General features: G+C 38.0%; 1 protein-coding gene and 1 pseudogene across 1 annotated transcript; one reads left to right on the forward strand and one right to left on the reverse strand.

The window, feature by feature from the left end:
* Window positions 1–7,093: 7,093 nt before the first annotated feature.
* LOC130968045 (adagio protein 3) lies at window positions 7,094–10,150 on the reverse strand. The gene is made up of 2 exons (XM_057893125.1): window positions 9,825–10,150; window positions 7,094–8,944 (listed from the first exon to the last, which is right to left on the reverse strand). The coding sequence occupies exons 1-2, from the start codon at window positions 10,106–10,108 to the stop codon at window positions 7,339–7,341; spliced, it is 1,890 nt and encodes a 629-aa protein (XP_057749108.1). The 5' UTR covers window positions 10,109–10,150; the 3' UTR covers window positions 7,094–7,338.
* Window positions 10,151–14,549: 4,399 nt separating this feature from the next.
* On the forward strand, window positions 14,550–15,883 carry LOC130967197 (leucine aminopeptidase-like; annotated as a pseudogene).
* The last annotated feature ends 461 nt before the right edge of the window (window positions 15,884–16,344 follow it).

The following is a 16,344-nucleotide window of genomic DNA, read 5'->3' on the forward strand; positions in this document are numbered from 1 at the left end:
TACTCGGGATCTCTTTCCGACTTATGAGTCGGGTTGGTTCCCGAGTTTTTTACGACCGACTTATATAACCTCTTTACACCGACTTGTACCTCGTCGTTTTATCCTGACGACCATCTAGGTCGGTTCATGGGATTTTCACGCTTTGTCGAGCTTAAGTCGGCGCGTTTCGTAGAAAGACTTAAAAAATAAAGGAGGATATTTAATAGAGACATAGTAATGAAAAAAGATCTTTATTAATTGGGAAGGTACCTTTTTGCTACTAAGGGTTTTTGACAGCATGTTTCCCTTAGCCTCTACTATGATGCCTCGTTAAAAACCCCTCTCCAGAAAAAACCCTTTTTTGGGAAAAAATCATGAAGCTGGGAAAAGAGTACATCAGGGAGTAGAGTTCGCTTCTAACTGTAGTACCTTTTCATATTACAAGCATGCCACGACCTTGGTAACTCAGTGCCATCCAGGTCGGTTACTTTATAATAACCTTTCCCTAACACTTCCTTGATTTTGTATGGCCCTTTCCAATTTGCGGCGAGCTTTCCATCTCCCGATTTGTTGATCCCAATGTCGTTTCTAATTAGGACCAGGTCATCTACGGCGAATGTTCTTCGAATGACTTTCTTGTTGTATCTGGTAGTCATCCTTTGCTTTAATGCCGCTTCTCTTATCTGGGCGTTCTCTCGGACTTCGGGGAGCAAGTCGAGCTCCTCTTTGTGCCCCTGTACATTTCCGACCTCATCATGGAGAATTACCCTTGGGCTTTGCTCACTGATTTCTATAGGAATCATGGCTTCTACGCCGTAGACTAGTCGGAAGGGTGTTTCTCCTGTGGCGGATTGGGGGGTCGTCCTATAAGCCCATAGCACTTGGGGGAGCTCGTCAGCCCAAGCTCCCTTTGCTTCCTGTAATCTCTTCTTCAGTCCTGCCAGTATGACTTTGTTGGCTGCCTCGGCTTGCCCGTTGGCTTGTGGGTGTTCTACCGAGGTGAATTGATGTTTGGTTTTCATACTGGCTACAAAACTTCTGAAGGAGGCGTCGGTGAACTGGGTCCCATTATCTGTGGTGATGGAATAAGGTATTCCATACCTTGTGATAATGTTTTTGTAGAGGAACCTGCGACTTCTTTGAGCGGTGATAGTAGCTAGTGGTTCTGCTTCTATCCACTTTGTGAAGTAATCTATTCCCACGATCAAGTATTTGACTTGCCCTGGCGCTTGGGGAAAAGGACCTAACAAATCCATTCCCCATTTTGCGAAAGGCCAAGGGGAAGTTATACTGATAAGCTCTTCTGGGGGAGCCACGTGGAAATTTGCATGCATCTGACATGGTTGGCATTTTTTCACAAAGTCGGTTGCATCTTTCTGCAAGGTCGGCCAATAGAATCCTGCTCGGATCACTTTTCTGGCCAGCGACCTTGCTCCGAGGTGATTTCCGCAGATTCCACTATGTACTTCCTCCAACACCTCGGTGGTTCTTGAGGTCGGTACACACTTCAGCAATGGTGTTGATATCCCTCTTCTGTAAAGGACATTTCTCACCAATGTATAATGTTGTGCTTCCCTTCGGATCTTTTTAGCCTCTTTCTCCTCTTTGGGGAGGATGTCGAATTTTAGGTATTCGACTAAGGGATTCATCCATCCGAGATTTAGGCCAACTACCTCGAGTACCTTTTGTTGATCCTCTGTTTTTGATACCGAGGGCTCTTGGAGGGTTTCCTGGATCAGGCTTCTATTGTTCCCTCCGGGTTTGGTACTTGCTAACTTGGATAGGGCGTCAGCTCTGCTATTTAGATCCCGAGTTATGTGCTTAACCTCGGTTTCCGCAAAGCACCCGAGGTGTTCTAAGGTTTTTTCCAAGTATTTCTTCATATTGGGGTCCTTTGCCTGATACTCTCCACTTATTTGGGAAGTCACCACTTGTGAGTCGCTGTAGATCATCACCTTTGTAGCGCCAACTTCTTCTGCTAACTTTAATCCGGCAATCAAGGCTTCATATTCTGCCTGATTGTTTGAAGCCGGAAATTCAAATTTTAAGGAGACCTCTATCTGGGTTCCTTTTCCATCTACCAATATTATACCTGCGCCGCTCCCTGTTTTGTTGGAGGATCCGTCTACATAGAGCTCCCATGTAGTCGGTTTTTCCTCTTGTTCTCCTGCATATTCTGCAATAAAGTCGGCGAGGCATTGTGCTTTGATTGCTGTCCGAGTTTCATATCTCAAATCGAACTCGGAGAGCTCTATCGCCCATTGAACCATTCTCCCTGCAACATCCGTCTTTTGGAGGATTTGCTTCATGGGTTGGTTTGTACGGACTCTTATTGTATGAGCCTGAAAGTAAGGTCGTAGCCTTCGTGAGGCTATCACTAAGGAGTAAGCAAACTTCTCTAGTTTGTGGTACCTTAGCTCAGGGCCTTGTAGAACCTTACTGGTAAAGTAGACCGGGTGTTGACCGACCTCGTCTTCTGTGATCAGGGCTGATGAGACAGTCCTGTTTGCGACAGATAGGTATAGGACGAGGTCTTTTCCCGGTATTGGTCGGGTCAAGATAGGAGGTTGGCTTAAGAATTTTTTGAACTCTTGAAACGCCTCCTCACATTCCGGAGTCCATTCAAACTGGCATCCCTTCCTTAACAGGGAGAATAATGGAAGGGATTTTAGTGCCGATCCTGCCATAAATCTGGAGAGGGCTGCAAGTCGGCCATTGAGCTGTTGAACCTCTCTTAAACAAGTCGGGCTCTTCATTTCTAGGATGGCTCTGCACTTGTCGGGATTGGCCTCAATCCCTCTTTGTGTTAGCATGAAGCCTAGAAATTTCCCTGCTTCTACTGCGAAGGCGCATTTTGCGGGATTTAATCTCATCCCATGCAACCTTATAGTGTCGAAGACTTGTGAGAGGTCGGTTAAGAGGTCGACTTCTTGCTTGGTTTTTACTAACATGTCGTCGACGTATACCTCCATTAGGCTCCCTAGATGGGGGGAAAACACTTTGTTCATCAGCCTTTGGTACGTAGCCCCTGCATTCTTTAATCCGAATGGCATGACCACGTAGCAGTAGTTGGCTTTTGATGTGATGAACGATGTTTTCTCTTGGTCGGGTTCATGCATCGGGATTTGGTTATATCCCGAGTAGGCGTCCATGAATGATAGGTATTGGTACCCTGAGCTGGAGTCTACCAGGGTATCAATACTTGGTAAGGGATAAGGGTCCTTAGGACAGGCTTTATTCAGGTCAGTATAGTCGACGCACATCCTCCATTTACCATTTTGTTTTTTGACTAGCACTACATTGGCTAGCCATGTTGGGTATTTGACCTCTCTGATGAAGCCGGCTTCCAGGAGCGCCTGTACTTGCTCTTCTACTATGGAGGCCCTCTCTGGGCCGAGCTTGCGTCTTCTTTGCTGTACAGGTCGGGACCTTGGGTAAACCGAGAGCCTGTGAGACATGAGCTCGGGATCAATCCCGGGCATGTCGGAAGCCTTCCAGGCGAAGAGGTCGGAACTAGCTCTTAGGAGTTCACCCAACCTTTGTTTCAGGGTTTCCCCTAGGTTGGCTCCTATGTAAGTCACCTCTCCTTCCTCTTTACCGACTTGTATCTCCTCGGTTTTTCCACCCGGCTGGGGTCGTAGCTCTTCTCTTGTCCTTGTGCCGCCCAGCTCTATGGTGTGGACTTCTTTGCCCTTTCCTCTCAGATTTAGGCTTTCGTTATAGCACTTCCTTGCCAATTTTTGATCTCCTCTCACCGTTGTTATTCCTCCTGGAGTCGGGAATTTCATGCAGAGGTGAGGAGTTGACACCACTGCTCCGAGTCGATTAAGGGTAGTCCTGCCAATTAAGGCATTGTAGGCTGACCCTTCATCGATGACTATGAAATCTATGTTCAAAGTCCTCGATTTTTCCCCTTTTCCGAAAGTTGTGTGAAGGGGCAAAAATCCCAGTGGTTTTATTGGCGTATCCCCTAACCCATATAGGGTGTCGGGGTAAGCTCTCAACTCTTTTTCATCTAACCCCAGCTTGTCGAAGGCGGGCTTGAAAAGGATGTCCGCCGAGCTTCCTTGGTCCACTAGGGTTCTGTGGAGATGGGCGTTGGCCAGGATCATAGTTATCACCACGGGATCATCATGCCCGGGGATTATCCCTTGCCCATCTTCTTTCGTGAATGAGATGGTGGGGAAGTCGGGTGCCTCTTCCTCGACTTGGTAGACTCTTTTGAGATGTCTTTTGCGAGAAGATTTGGTGATCCCGCCTCCCGCAAATCCTCCCGAGATCATATGGATATGTCTCTCTGGGGTTTGTGGTGGCGGATCTCTCCTGTCCATATCTTCCCGCTTTCTCTTTCCATGGATGTCCGACCTCTCCATGAGATATCTGTCAAGCCGACCTTCTCTAGCCAGCTTTTCTATCACATTTTTGAGGTCGTAACAGTCGTTGGTGGAGTGACCATATATTTTATGGTACTCACAATACTCGCTGCGACTTCCCCCTTTTTTGTTTTTAATAGGTCTTGGGGTGGCAGCCTTTCAGTGTTGCATATCTCTCTGTATACATCCACTATAGAAGTCTTTAGAGGAGTATAAGAGTGATACTTTCTGGGCCTTTCGAGACCGGGTTCTTCCTTCTTCCTGACTTCCCTTTCCCTCTCCCTAGAGGAGGAAGTAGGTCCAGGTCGTGAACTCAGGTCTCTTAATCTGGCATTCTCTTCCATGTTGATGTACTTCTCGGCCCTTTCTTGTACATCACTTAGAGAAACGGGGTGTCTTTTGGATATGGACTGTGAGAAGGGACCTTCTCTAAGTCCATTGACTAACCCCATTATTACTGCCTCCGTGGGCAGGTCTTGGATTTCTAAACATGCTTTATTGAACCTTTCCATATAGGCTCGTAGAGACTCTCCGACCTCCTGTTTTATCCCCAGGAGGCTCGGTGCATGTTTTACCTTATCTTTTTGGATCGAGAACCTCATCAAGAATTTTCTTGAGAGGTCTTCAAAACTGGTGATGGATCTTGGCGGAAGGCTATCGAACCACTTCATCGCTGCTTTCAACAAAGTGGTCGGGAAAGCCTTGCATCTCGTAGCGTCGGAGGCGTCAGCTAGATACATCCGACTTTTGAAGTTGCTAAGATGATGCTTTGGATCCGTAGTTCCATCATAGAGGTCCATATCAGGGCTTTTGAAGTTCGTTGGAACTTTTGCCCTCATTATGTCCTCGCTGAAAGGATCTTCTCCGCCTGGGAGTTGATCTTCTCCTTCGTCGCGGGAGTTCTTGAGAGAGGATTCTAGCTGCAAGAGTTTTCTTTCTAACTCTTTTCGCCGTTCCATCTCTTCTTTAAGGTACCTTTCGGTTTCCTTTTGCCTCTCCTGCTCTTGTTCCAATTGCTCCAGGCGGCTATGAACCAATCCTATTAGTTCAGCTACGTGAGCTGGTCCGCCTTTTTCTGATTCACGCCCATCTGAGGAATTTACCTTCGGATTCTTTACTCCGGAGGTACCCTCTCTGTGTTGATCATTGTCTTGATGTTGGGCTGTGTCTTCATTGTCATTGCCCATGTCTAGATTCTCTTGCTTAGAATCTGTTTCGACATGGCCTTCTTCATGGGATCTTTCTGCCATCGAGGGATGATCTCTCGGGTCCCCGGCAACGGCGCCAATGTTACGGTAGGTAACCGGAGATTAGTCCAATGGATGGCGTTCGGCGGCCCAAGCGTATAATAGAGGAGGACTCCAGGTAGGTTCGCAACTCGGGAGGCTCCGTCCGACTTGTGCTCGCGAGTGAATGGGGGGTGGTACCTGCAAAGACACTCCGATGCCTAAGTTAGCAAGGGTGTAAGCAGGTCTTATAGAGTATTGGACTTAGGGATACCTGAGGGGATGTCAGTGTATTTATAGAGGTGAGCCAATAACCACCGTTGGTGTAGTGCCGTATCTTTAGGGTGGTAACCGTCCCCATTATCTTGGGGAGGTTAAGATATGGCTTCATGAGGCGGTTAGAGAGATTTTAGGGGCGGTTACTCATTTGAATGAGTATTTATCTGCCAGCTGATCTCACATCCGACCTCTTCATACCAAGGTCGTGGTTGACACCGACTTCTTATGTGAAAGTCGGTATTTTGTAAGGCTCATCCTATTGGATTAGGCCTTTCGGTTGGACCTGGGCCCTTATCATTGGGCCAGGGTATGAACACTTTTATAATAAACTTTTAGAATAAAGAATCATTTTTGTCTCTAACCTTTGAGGCAACGTTTCAAAAACTGACTCAATATTGTCTTGCTGTTAGGGATCTGTTAACAGAATTAACGGCAGGACAAAATTGAGACGATTGAAACTGACTCAATATTGTCTTGCTGTTAGGGATCTGTTAACAGAATTAACGGCAGGACAAAATTGAGACGATTTTGAAACGTTAGGGACTTAAATAGAACGAAAACGTTAGAGACAAAAATGATACATAAAAATAATTTTTAATTTTATCTTTCAATAATATTAATTTTTTACTATATATAGTATTCAATTGTTTTTTAATCACATCTAAGTAAATTACACTTAATCATATTACTTCCATTTTAAATAAATTAATTTTTTTTATAATTTTACTCTTAAAGATTTTTAGTTATCATAAAATCTTTGTAAAATGACTAGTATATAAACTCACAGAATATATATATATAAATTATGCCTTTTGTCTTTAATGTATCAAAATTTTTTAAAATTATAAAAAAATAAATTTATTTAAAATAAAAATAATGTGATTAAGTATAATTATTTAATGTAATTAAAAATAATTAAATACTATGTAAAGTAAAAAATTAATATTATTAAAAAATAAAATAAAATTAAAATTTATTTTTATGTATCGTTTTTGTCCCTAACATTTTCGTTAGGAACAATTTTGAGACTTACTCCAAACGATAGGACAAGAACGATACCTTACTCAAACTTTTATGTTAAATTCCTTTATAAATCTATAACAGATACCGTGAGCCATCGCCCATCGGAACATCATTGTGTTTATTCATTTCCTTTGCTTCTCTCTTGGTTCGCTAATAAAACAAAAGAATTACTTATATGAAAACTATTTGTTAAAGGGGGAGAACCATCAACTCTTTTGATGTACAAAGGTTCCCAAGTGTCATCGACACTATAGGAGATGGAGTGGATCATATATTATATATATTTTAATTCAAAAACAGTATTAATACTAATAGACATTCCATACGACATTCATAAAATAGTTTGTAAACAAAACCAAGGTGCTGCTAGAGGCAGAAAGGAAACCCAACAAAACCCTTTCAGTGACCTAAATGTTGTCTTGGGATAATTTGGTCCAGGCATTCAGTTAGGCAACTCATCACAGGTCAGAATCCTGTCGACTTGCCAAGCATAATTCATGCAACTCGTTCAGTATCCACTCCTCTCCAGTATGTCCGCCCAGCACCAAAACCCTTGTTCCTCCGACCACACAAGTGCTGTGACCCCAAGCAAATTTAGGTGGTTGCCCCGGAACATTGAGGATCCTCCATGAAGGCTTCTCCTCAGCCGGATCCAACAGAAAGAGTTGAGACGGTGAGTGAAGACCTGCAATGGAACCTCCAAAAACAATTATTCTTCCGCAAGGCATGCTGACAGCAACATGATCTAACCGAGGAGGAGGAACCACAGCACTTTGACTAGCTACTCCAGTGAAGGCACTGTATTCTAGTGGTCTCCAGTGTGGTTGTTCATCTTCTAGATCAATGGTGTAAGCCTCCCCTGATCTTAAGCGCAAGTGTCCACTCTTGGCAAGTCCACCAAACATAAGAATCTTTGTCCTCCCATAGACTGACAGTGAGTGCCCCAAACGAGGAGGTGGCGCCCATGATGTTGGAATCTCTCTCCATGTTGGATTACCTGTTGTAAGGTCCAATAGATACGTGTCACTAAGAAGAACCCCAGCGTCTGTGCACCCACCAGAGACAACCAATTTCGACCCTTCGATTGTGCAAGAACTGTGCCAAGATCTTGGAAGTGGTGGGGTTCCACCGCAGACCTCCCTCCATGTTGGCTGTTGAGCATCCAAATCAAGGACAAACACATCATTGAGCAATCCTTGCCTACCACATCCACCAAAAACCACCAACCAAGAACCATTTAAGCAAGAGAGTGTGTGGCCCCATCTTCCTGGTGGGGATGATTTCACGCTAACCCTGCGCCACTCTGGATTTTTAGCATCAAGATTTAGCACAAAAGTGTCATCCATAGGTTGCATATCTACTCCTTCACCTCCAAACAGTACAAGACGATTCCCTGCGGCGCAAGCGCTGAAATTGCAGCGTGAAGGTTCCACTGCTCCCCCAACTGTCAGTTTTCTCCAACAAACTGCCTCGAGAGTAGTAAGTTCCCGTGTTAGACGACCCCATCCTAACTTCTTGGTCATCAATTCCAAGGTACCAGTGACTTCTTTTCCCCACACATTTTGACACACCATCTTCCTGACATGCTCATTCTTTGTCAGTTGGCGGATCCTCCTGCATACAGACCCGATGGATGCAACGTCCCTTGGTGTCAAACGTGACAAAATGTTGTGAGCTAAGACTTCATCAGAAAGCTGAAGAATGCCACACAGCTCTTGGTGCTGACTGTACAATGTTTGTCCACTCTTAGGAGGGAATTTACCAGTCTTATCGAAATCTTGATTGCAAGTCTTTTTGAAGACTGGGTATGAGACGCGGTTCAGATCTATATTTGCCTCAGAAAATAGTTGGATACCTATTACGTGTGTCACAGTTCCATCATCATCATGAATTGGTGCAAGTCTGAGTCTATTCACCAAAGGAGTACCATCCTTTCGGAAATTCAGAAGTTCACCTTGGAACTCAATGCCTTCCTCAAGGCATCTTCTAATCTCAGACACAACAACAGGATCCACCAAAGGGTGCCGCCTCTGAGCTCGAGGATCTCTGAACTGCAAGAACCGACTGAAACAAAACAAATTCCAGAGTTAGTATAGGGACAATATTCTTGAAGTGACACAAATCAGTTTAATTTGAAGCCATATCTGTTAACTAAGGTAATGAGGTTGGAAATGGACAAAGGATGTAAAAGAAAACCAAATATACAACCCAGAGCTCAAACTCTCCTGTCAGGAAACAAAGCTGAACAGGATCGAGTGAATCGAACATGAACTCTGGCATGCTAGCTTCCTTAGCATTGATACAATGAAGAAGTCACATCTTTAATCCATCTCCTCCTCCACTACAATTCCTTTTCACAGGCGGATGACTCACAAGCACAAACAGTTGAGATCATAAATTGTAAGTCCAAAGATATCTTGTTCTGTCAAACAAAAGGTATAATCATGCATACTAACCAAGTAATTATGAATAATAAATTTCTCTCCACATTTGATAGAAATTTCTACTCATCTCCATAGTACAAGTTTTCAAAGATTTCAGCAAAAAAGTTTCACGTTTTCCACAACTTGAACAGTTATAAACTTCAGTTCTGAATGTTTCAGGCTAACAAACCACCACTGAATTTCATAGAAAAATGTAACCGGAAACGTTAAGAAAACTAGTCAGATCACAGCTATTGAGTAACAAAAGAAGATGTATTTGTCAATAAGAACCTGAGAAGGATGCTAGGGGAATCAAAAGAAGGAATTCATTGAGAATGTAGTTTGAAAGCATCTAAATTTAGCATAGATCTGGAATCATTTCATCACCAATTATAAAAATTTAATCGTGCAGAGTAGCTAACTTCACAAAACAAGGAAGCCCAACATTTTCTCATCTATTAATTTCCCCAGAAGAACGTATAAAAAGAAAAGGGAAATAAAAAGAATAAAAAATATCTCACCAGTTTCGACCGAGAGCCTCATCAGCACGATAGCCGGTGAAGATTTCAAAGACCTTGTTGACATAGATGATGGGGAAATCAGGTTCAAGCGCATCACAAACAACAAAGGAGGTTGGTGTTGCTGGGTAGAAGAAGATCCCTGGCTTCAAAGGAAGCTCACTCTCGTCTTCTCCAATTGCAACAACTGCATCATCCTCCTTCCCTTCGTTCCTCATGCATTTCAGCCTCTTCCCACCGTTGTGGTTGTGCTCTTCATCCTCCTCTTTCTCTTTCGCCATCGCCATCTTTCTCTCTTCTGCAAACTCCCACAGTTTCTTTCTCTTCAGCTCTGTTCTCTGACAATAATAATAATAATAGTAATATTAATAAGGAATTAAGGTTGTTGGACTCTTCTGACACAAATACCCCTCTTCCAACACCGAATTGCGGGATACCCTAAAGGGTAGTGATTGTAATTTGATGAGAAAAAGAGGGGCAAATGATAAAGGGAATGGAGTCAACGTGGGTAACACTTGTCCCCATGATATTTCGAGAGAAAATATCTGCGAGTGAATTCCCACCAAAAAGCTGCCACGTCATAGGGGTGGGAGGAAGATATTTTTGTGTGTTTGGCGGGTAATGTGTGTTTATCGGCAACTAACATGGACATTAGTTTTCGATAGGTACGGTGCCTTTTCTATTTCTGATTCCCTTGGAAGCGCGTGTTTAACACCTTCATTCTCCTGCGTCTGGGTTTATGGGAATGGACAAGGCACATTGTTTAGCTTCTCTTCATGTCAATGTGTCATGCCCAAATATCATAGTCCATTCTCTCAAAGTCGGGCATACCAATCCACATGTAAAACCTTTCTAAACTTTTAATATTTAATACCATCTTTCATGTATTATGTATATTGAAAACAATAATTGAAATTATTAACTACTTATAGTTCAAATAATAATTTTTTATTTAAAAATTTTAAATTTGAATTTTATTTTTAATTTTTTTAAAAAAAATTATTAAAATTAGATATTAATATAAAATATATATTAAAAATAAATTAAATAATATATATTCATATATAAATATATGATAATTGATTTTAATTTTAAAGTGAGAGCTAATTGGGACTTTTTTCATCTTTTTTTACGATGTAAATTTAGACAAGAATAAATGTATATATAATATTTTAAGAGAAGGATAAATATATTTTTGATCTTTTTGATTCGCAAATATTTAAGTTCTTGATAATTTGAAAATGTATTTAAATTATTGATTTTTTAAAAATTTAGATATATAGATATTTTATATTCATTTAAATGTATCAGATATAACAGAAAAATAAAATGTGACTCCTATTGTATTGACTTAATTGATACGAATGTACATACGAAAGAATTTTTAAAATTAGACAAATTAGACTTAAGGATCGATATGTCAATATTTTAAAAAGGTCAGATACTTAAATATATTTTTAAATCTTCAGAGACTTAAATATCTACGAATCAAATAAATATTTTAAAACTTATAAATAATACAGGTATATATAAATCAAAACTAGTGTTAATTTAAGAGACTCAATATTTATTTATTAAGTATCAACACTTCAACAGTACACATGTTGGTTGAATCACTGCTAAATTCACTATGTTATATGAATATTAAAAAGTAATTATTTATATAAAATATATATTTAAATATAAAATATTATTAAAATATATATAAAATAACAAATTTTTTATATACAAATATATAATAATTAATTTATAATTAATTTTTATGTATAATATTTTTGTTGTTAAATTAAATAAGTGTAACAGTTGTAACTTGTAAGGCAGTAGAAAGTAAAAACTGCAAAGCAGAAAAATAGAAAATTAATAAGTGGGTAGTGTAATTCGAAGAGAGAGCACACAGTAATACCACCAAGATACCAGCGCCCATTGATTACAAACAATCTCCAACATTAGTCATTAGCTATTCTAAAATCTAAACTTATCCATTAACCTTTTTTTAACGTACTGCTGTTTGTTGCTTATGACACCAATTTTTCGGTTGACAATTGATGACAACTTTTTTATTTTTTAATATAATAAAAATAATTTTTAGAAATGAAAATTATAGGTTCTTAAAAGTTTTTTGATACTTTTATCAGTGATTCTATTTTTTACGAAAATTTCCTTTTGAAGCATGTTATAACTTGAAACTAATTTGATTTAGATAAAAGCTATGATGTACGGATGGGATACGAGACGATATGATACAGGATATGATACAGGACGCAGATACAAAAATTTTAAAATTTTATAAAGACACCAAAATATATTATATATTATATATAAAATATAAAATATTTTTTAGATTAATTATAATGATATTTTGATATTTTATTGATACTAAAATATAAAATAATTTTTTAACGGTTTTTAATGTTTTTTTTTTATTTATATAAAGTATTTAAAATATTTTTTATTTTAACAAATAATATATATTATTTTTAAATTAATTTCAAAAATACACGTTAAGAATAATATTGAATACGACACGTGATGATATTTAGGTATGTGAGATGAGTATGTGTTTAAAATGTGTCCACTACAATTCAGCAAAATATCCGTATTTTATAAGTTAAAAACTAAACAAAATTTTAATGACATAGCGGCTGCCAATGCAAACGCAGGGACAATAGCCAACTAAACTTTAATATCATCAAAGAATTTTATTAAAATTTTTCAAAATGCGTATTTATAAAATGACAGATATCTTTTAAAAAAATGATAAGTTTACGTTGAACTGTCTAGAATAAAAAGAAGGATTGATAATTTTATAGAAAAATATGTATATTAGTTGTCTTCTAAATCTCGTCCAAAACTTAAATTCAAATGATTATTCTTTGATAAAAGATGAAAAAACAGCATGTGAAATAATGTTCAGGAATCATAATGGAAAATTTTTAACTGCTTAAAATACTAATTTGGACACCTGTTACTTGTTAAGTTTCGGACTATATCTTGTGTTCAATATGAATTTTATTCAAGAGTCAACCAATTAATATTTATTTCTCGGATCCTTTAGTATTGACCATTCAAGAGTCAACCAATTAAAAAAGCATTGGAGAGTTAGAAGTACTTCCACTATGAATTTAAAAAAGCAAATTCTTGTCTAGATAAACTAATTTTAGATGGCATAATTATCATATATTTTTTTTCTACCTCCTTATATATATTTCTCTCAATTTCTCTTAATTTTTCTGCTAGTGTGGTTGAAATCATATTTTTTAAAGTAATGAATATGTAATCTGTATTTTTTTTAGATATTTCTACCCCGTTATTTAAAAAAAATATAATACTACTCTTATTTTTTTTATATCACTCCATAATCCATATATGAATATTTTACATTTATAATTGAATAAACTTACAAAAAAAAAAAACAAAGTAACATTAAAGTAACAATATCCAATTATCCATTTCCTCTTCAAAAGCCGGAAAAAAATTTTGTATTCTCCATCAGCGAACTAACCAATAAGCTAAGGAGTGGACTTAATTAGACATCAAAACAATTTCTTTAACAATAATTTGGAATTGACGTTCATAAATAAAACGACTAATTAATACTTCTAATTATTATATTCTTTGGTGCATATCTAATTAATTATTATGAAATTAATTATGTTTGACGAGATTATTTCAATAGCATTATCTTTTGAGAATAGAACGAGATATTATATTATAAGAATATAAAATTATTTGTATACGAGTGAACTAGTAATTTAATTTTTGTCTATTTTTTAATACCAATATGACTTTTCAAGACAAAAATGATTCACTTCAATTTTTGTCATCTATTTATATGACATAATGTGGTTTTTTATAGGTATTTTTTTTATCAATTTTGAATGAAAAATATTGATATATGTGTGAGGTTTAGAAATAGACAGAAATTTAATTGTCTCTAAATTCAAATTGGTTAAAAATTTATTTGTCTTTATTCTTTAAATAATATTTTTTTAAATTTATCTTTTATTCATTATATTAATATTCTTTTTTCATTAAATTATTAAATATATTGTATAATAAGTACGAACTAATTAATAAATTATTCAAATTTAAAAATATCATTTATTACAAAACTAACTAAATAATTTTCAAATATAATTTTTAGATATATAAATAATAAATATTAAAATACGGTTAATACATTAATAATAATAACTATATGATATACTATTAGTATTATGATCTAGCTCATTTTCATAATAAAGTGAAAATTAAGAACACATTATTTGATATGAAAAAATATTGGGTACCAATATACTATCTGCTAACTTATTGCCAACAATAATTAATATCAAAGACACTTCCACTAAAAGACACATGTATAAAGAGATATATCTAGATCCACAAAGATATTTTGATTAGATACAGCCATAAAAAAGTATATTTTCATTATACACATCTATAAAGATACTTTTATTAAACACAGCTATAAGTAAGAGTTGGCAGGAGTTGGTAGCGAGATTGATTTGATATATAGTAAAATTTTTCTGGAATAAATAACTATTTGTACCCATGAAAAATACAAAAGCTGACAAATATACCCATCAAACAAGAAAACTAACATTGTACCGATAAAAAATAGATTCCGTATAACAAAAATATTCTAACCCTAATTTTTTGTTGACTTTTTAATAACATTCCCAAATTACTCGCTTTCATCTTCAAACCCCCCCCCCTCTCTCTTTAATAATGGCACCTATGGATCCTTACTCGTTCATTGAGTCAATTCAGTCAGTCACCACTCACACAATTTTAACTCTGTACTTCAACTTCTGCTCCTCCACCATCCACGCCTCAGCACTCTTCACTCTCCAAACCCTCCATTCTGGCCACTTCTTCCTCAACACTTGCTCCCTTACCATCCGCTCCACCCTTCACGCCGATGAAGCCATCCGTCCCCTTCTTCTTTAACTCTGTACTTCGACTTCTCCTCCTCCACCATCTACGCCTCCGCACTTTTCACTCTCCAAACCCTCCACTCCGACCCCTTCTTCCTTAACACTTGCTCCCTTACCATCCGCTCCACCCTTCACGCCGACGAAGCCGTCCGTCCCCTTCTTCTTTAACTCTGTACTTCGACTTCTCCTCCTCCACCATCCACGCCTCCGCACTCTTCACTCTCCAAACCCTCCACTCCGGCCCCTTCTTCCTCAACACTTGCTCCCTTACCATCCGCTCCACCCTTCACGCCGATGAAGCCATCCGTCCCTTCTTCTTCTCCACCACCTCTGACCCCATCAAGGGCACCCTCCTCACTCTCACGCTTTTTAACCACTCTTCTTTCATCCTCACCTTCTCCACCTTCCCTTCCTCCTCCACACTCCAATGGCTCTTCCCTCCATAAACCTGAAACAAAATTCACCCTTACATCTATACTCAGTGCCAAGTCATTCGTGCGCGCTCTATCTTTCCCTCCCATGACACTCCTGTCCGAAGGATTTGTTACTCCGCTATCTTCAACATCCATTTCAAGCTCTCGATCCACAGTCATGGTTGCAAACCACGTGACGACAACGTTACTGCTTTTGCTTCAATGAACTTGAACCGATGCATCCAAAACTGTGTGGTGAAAGAGTTTGTGATAGAACAACCGGTACCTCGTTACCTCTTTGTCTTCGTGGTTGGGACCTAAGACTAGGGTTTACACGGAGGAGGGTTCGATGGTACTAGACTCAACGGCGAAGGAGTTCGAAGGATCAGAGGATATGATTGAGAAAAGAGACAAGCTCTTTAAAAAATACGATTGGAAAAAGTTTGATCTTTTGGTGTTGTCGTCGAATTTTTTTTACGGCATAATAGAAAATTCAAAGATGGTCTTCTTAACTCTCACTGTGATCAAGGGAAATGATACTGATGCTCAGGTCGTGGCTCATGAAGAATTTGTTCACAGTTGGACTGGTGACTTGATCACCAATAAGACCAATAAATATTTCTGGCTCAATGAGGATTTTACTACATATGCTGAGAGGAGGATTGTGGAGGCTGTGTAAGGAGAGAAAAGAGATAGAGAGAGGAGAGGGTAATTTAGGAATTTTATTAAAAAGTCAACAAAAAAATTAGGATTTGTATATTTTTGTCATATGGAGTCTATCTTTTATGGGTACAACATTAGTTTTCTTGTTTGATGGATACATTTGTGAGCGTTCGTATCTTTTATGGGTACAAATGGTAATTTATTCAATTTTTTTAAGTAATAATAAATTTAATTTTTTATCTCTTTAAACTAAATTAATAATTCTATTTAATATATTTGCACTAAAATGCACTATGAGTAGATTACTAATACTAAATGAAATAAAACTATATATATATATATATATATATATATATATTATAAACTCAACAAATTTAAAGTATCAATAATATTATTAATCTATTAATAATACATATTGTCATAAGGTTACAGATAAAGAATAATGCAGATTAATTAAATTTTTATGTATATTAAATTTAATTGAATTTTAATATATGTAAAATTTTAATT

The sequence above is a fragment of the Arachis stenosperma genome, chromosome 3 (genome assembly GCF_014773155.1).
Source record: "Arachis stenosperma cultivar V10309 chromosome 3, arast.V10309.gnm1.PFL2, whole genome shotgun sequence".
NCBI lineage: Eukaryota > Viridiplantae > Streptophyta > Magnoliopsida > Fabales > Fabaceae > Arachis > Arachis stenosperma.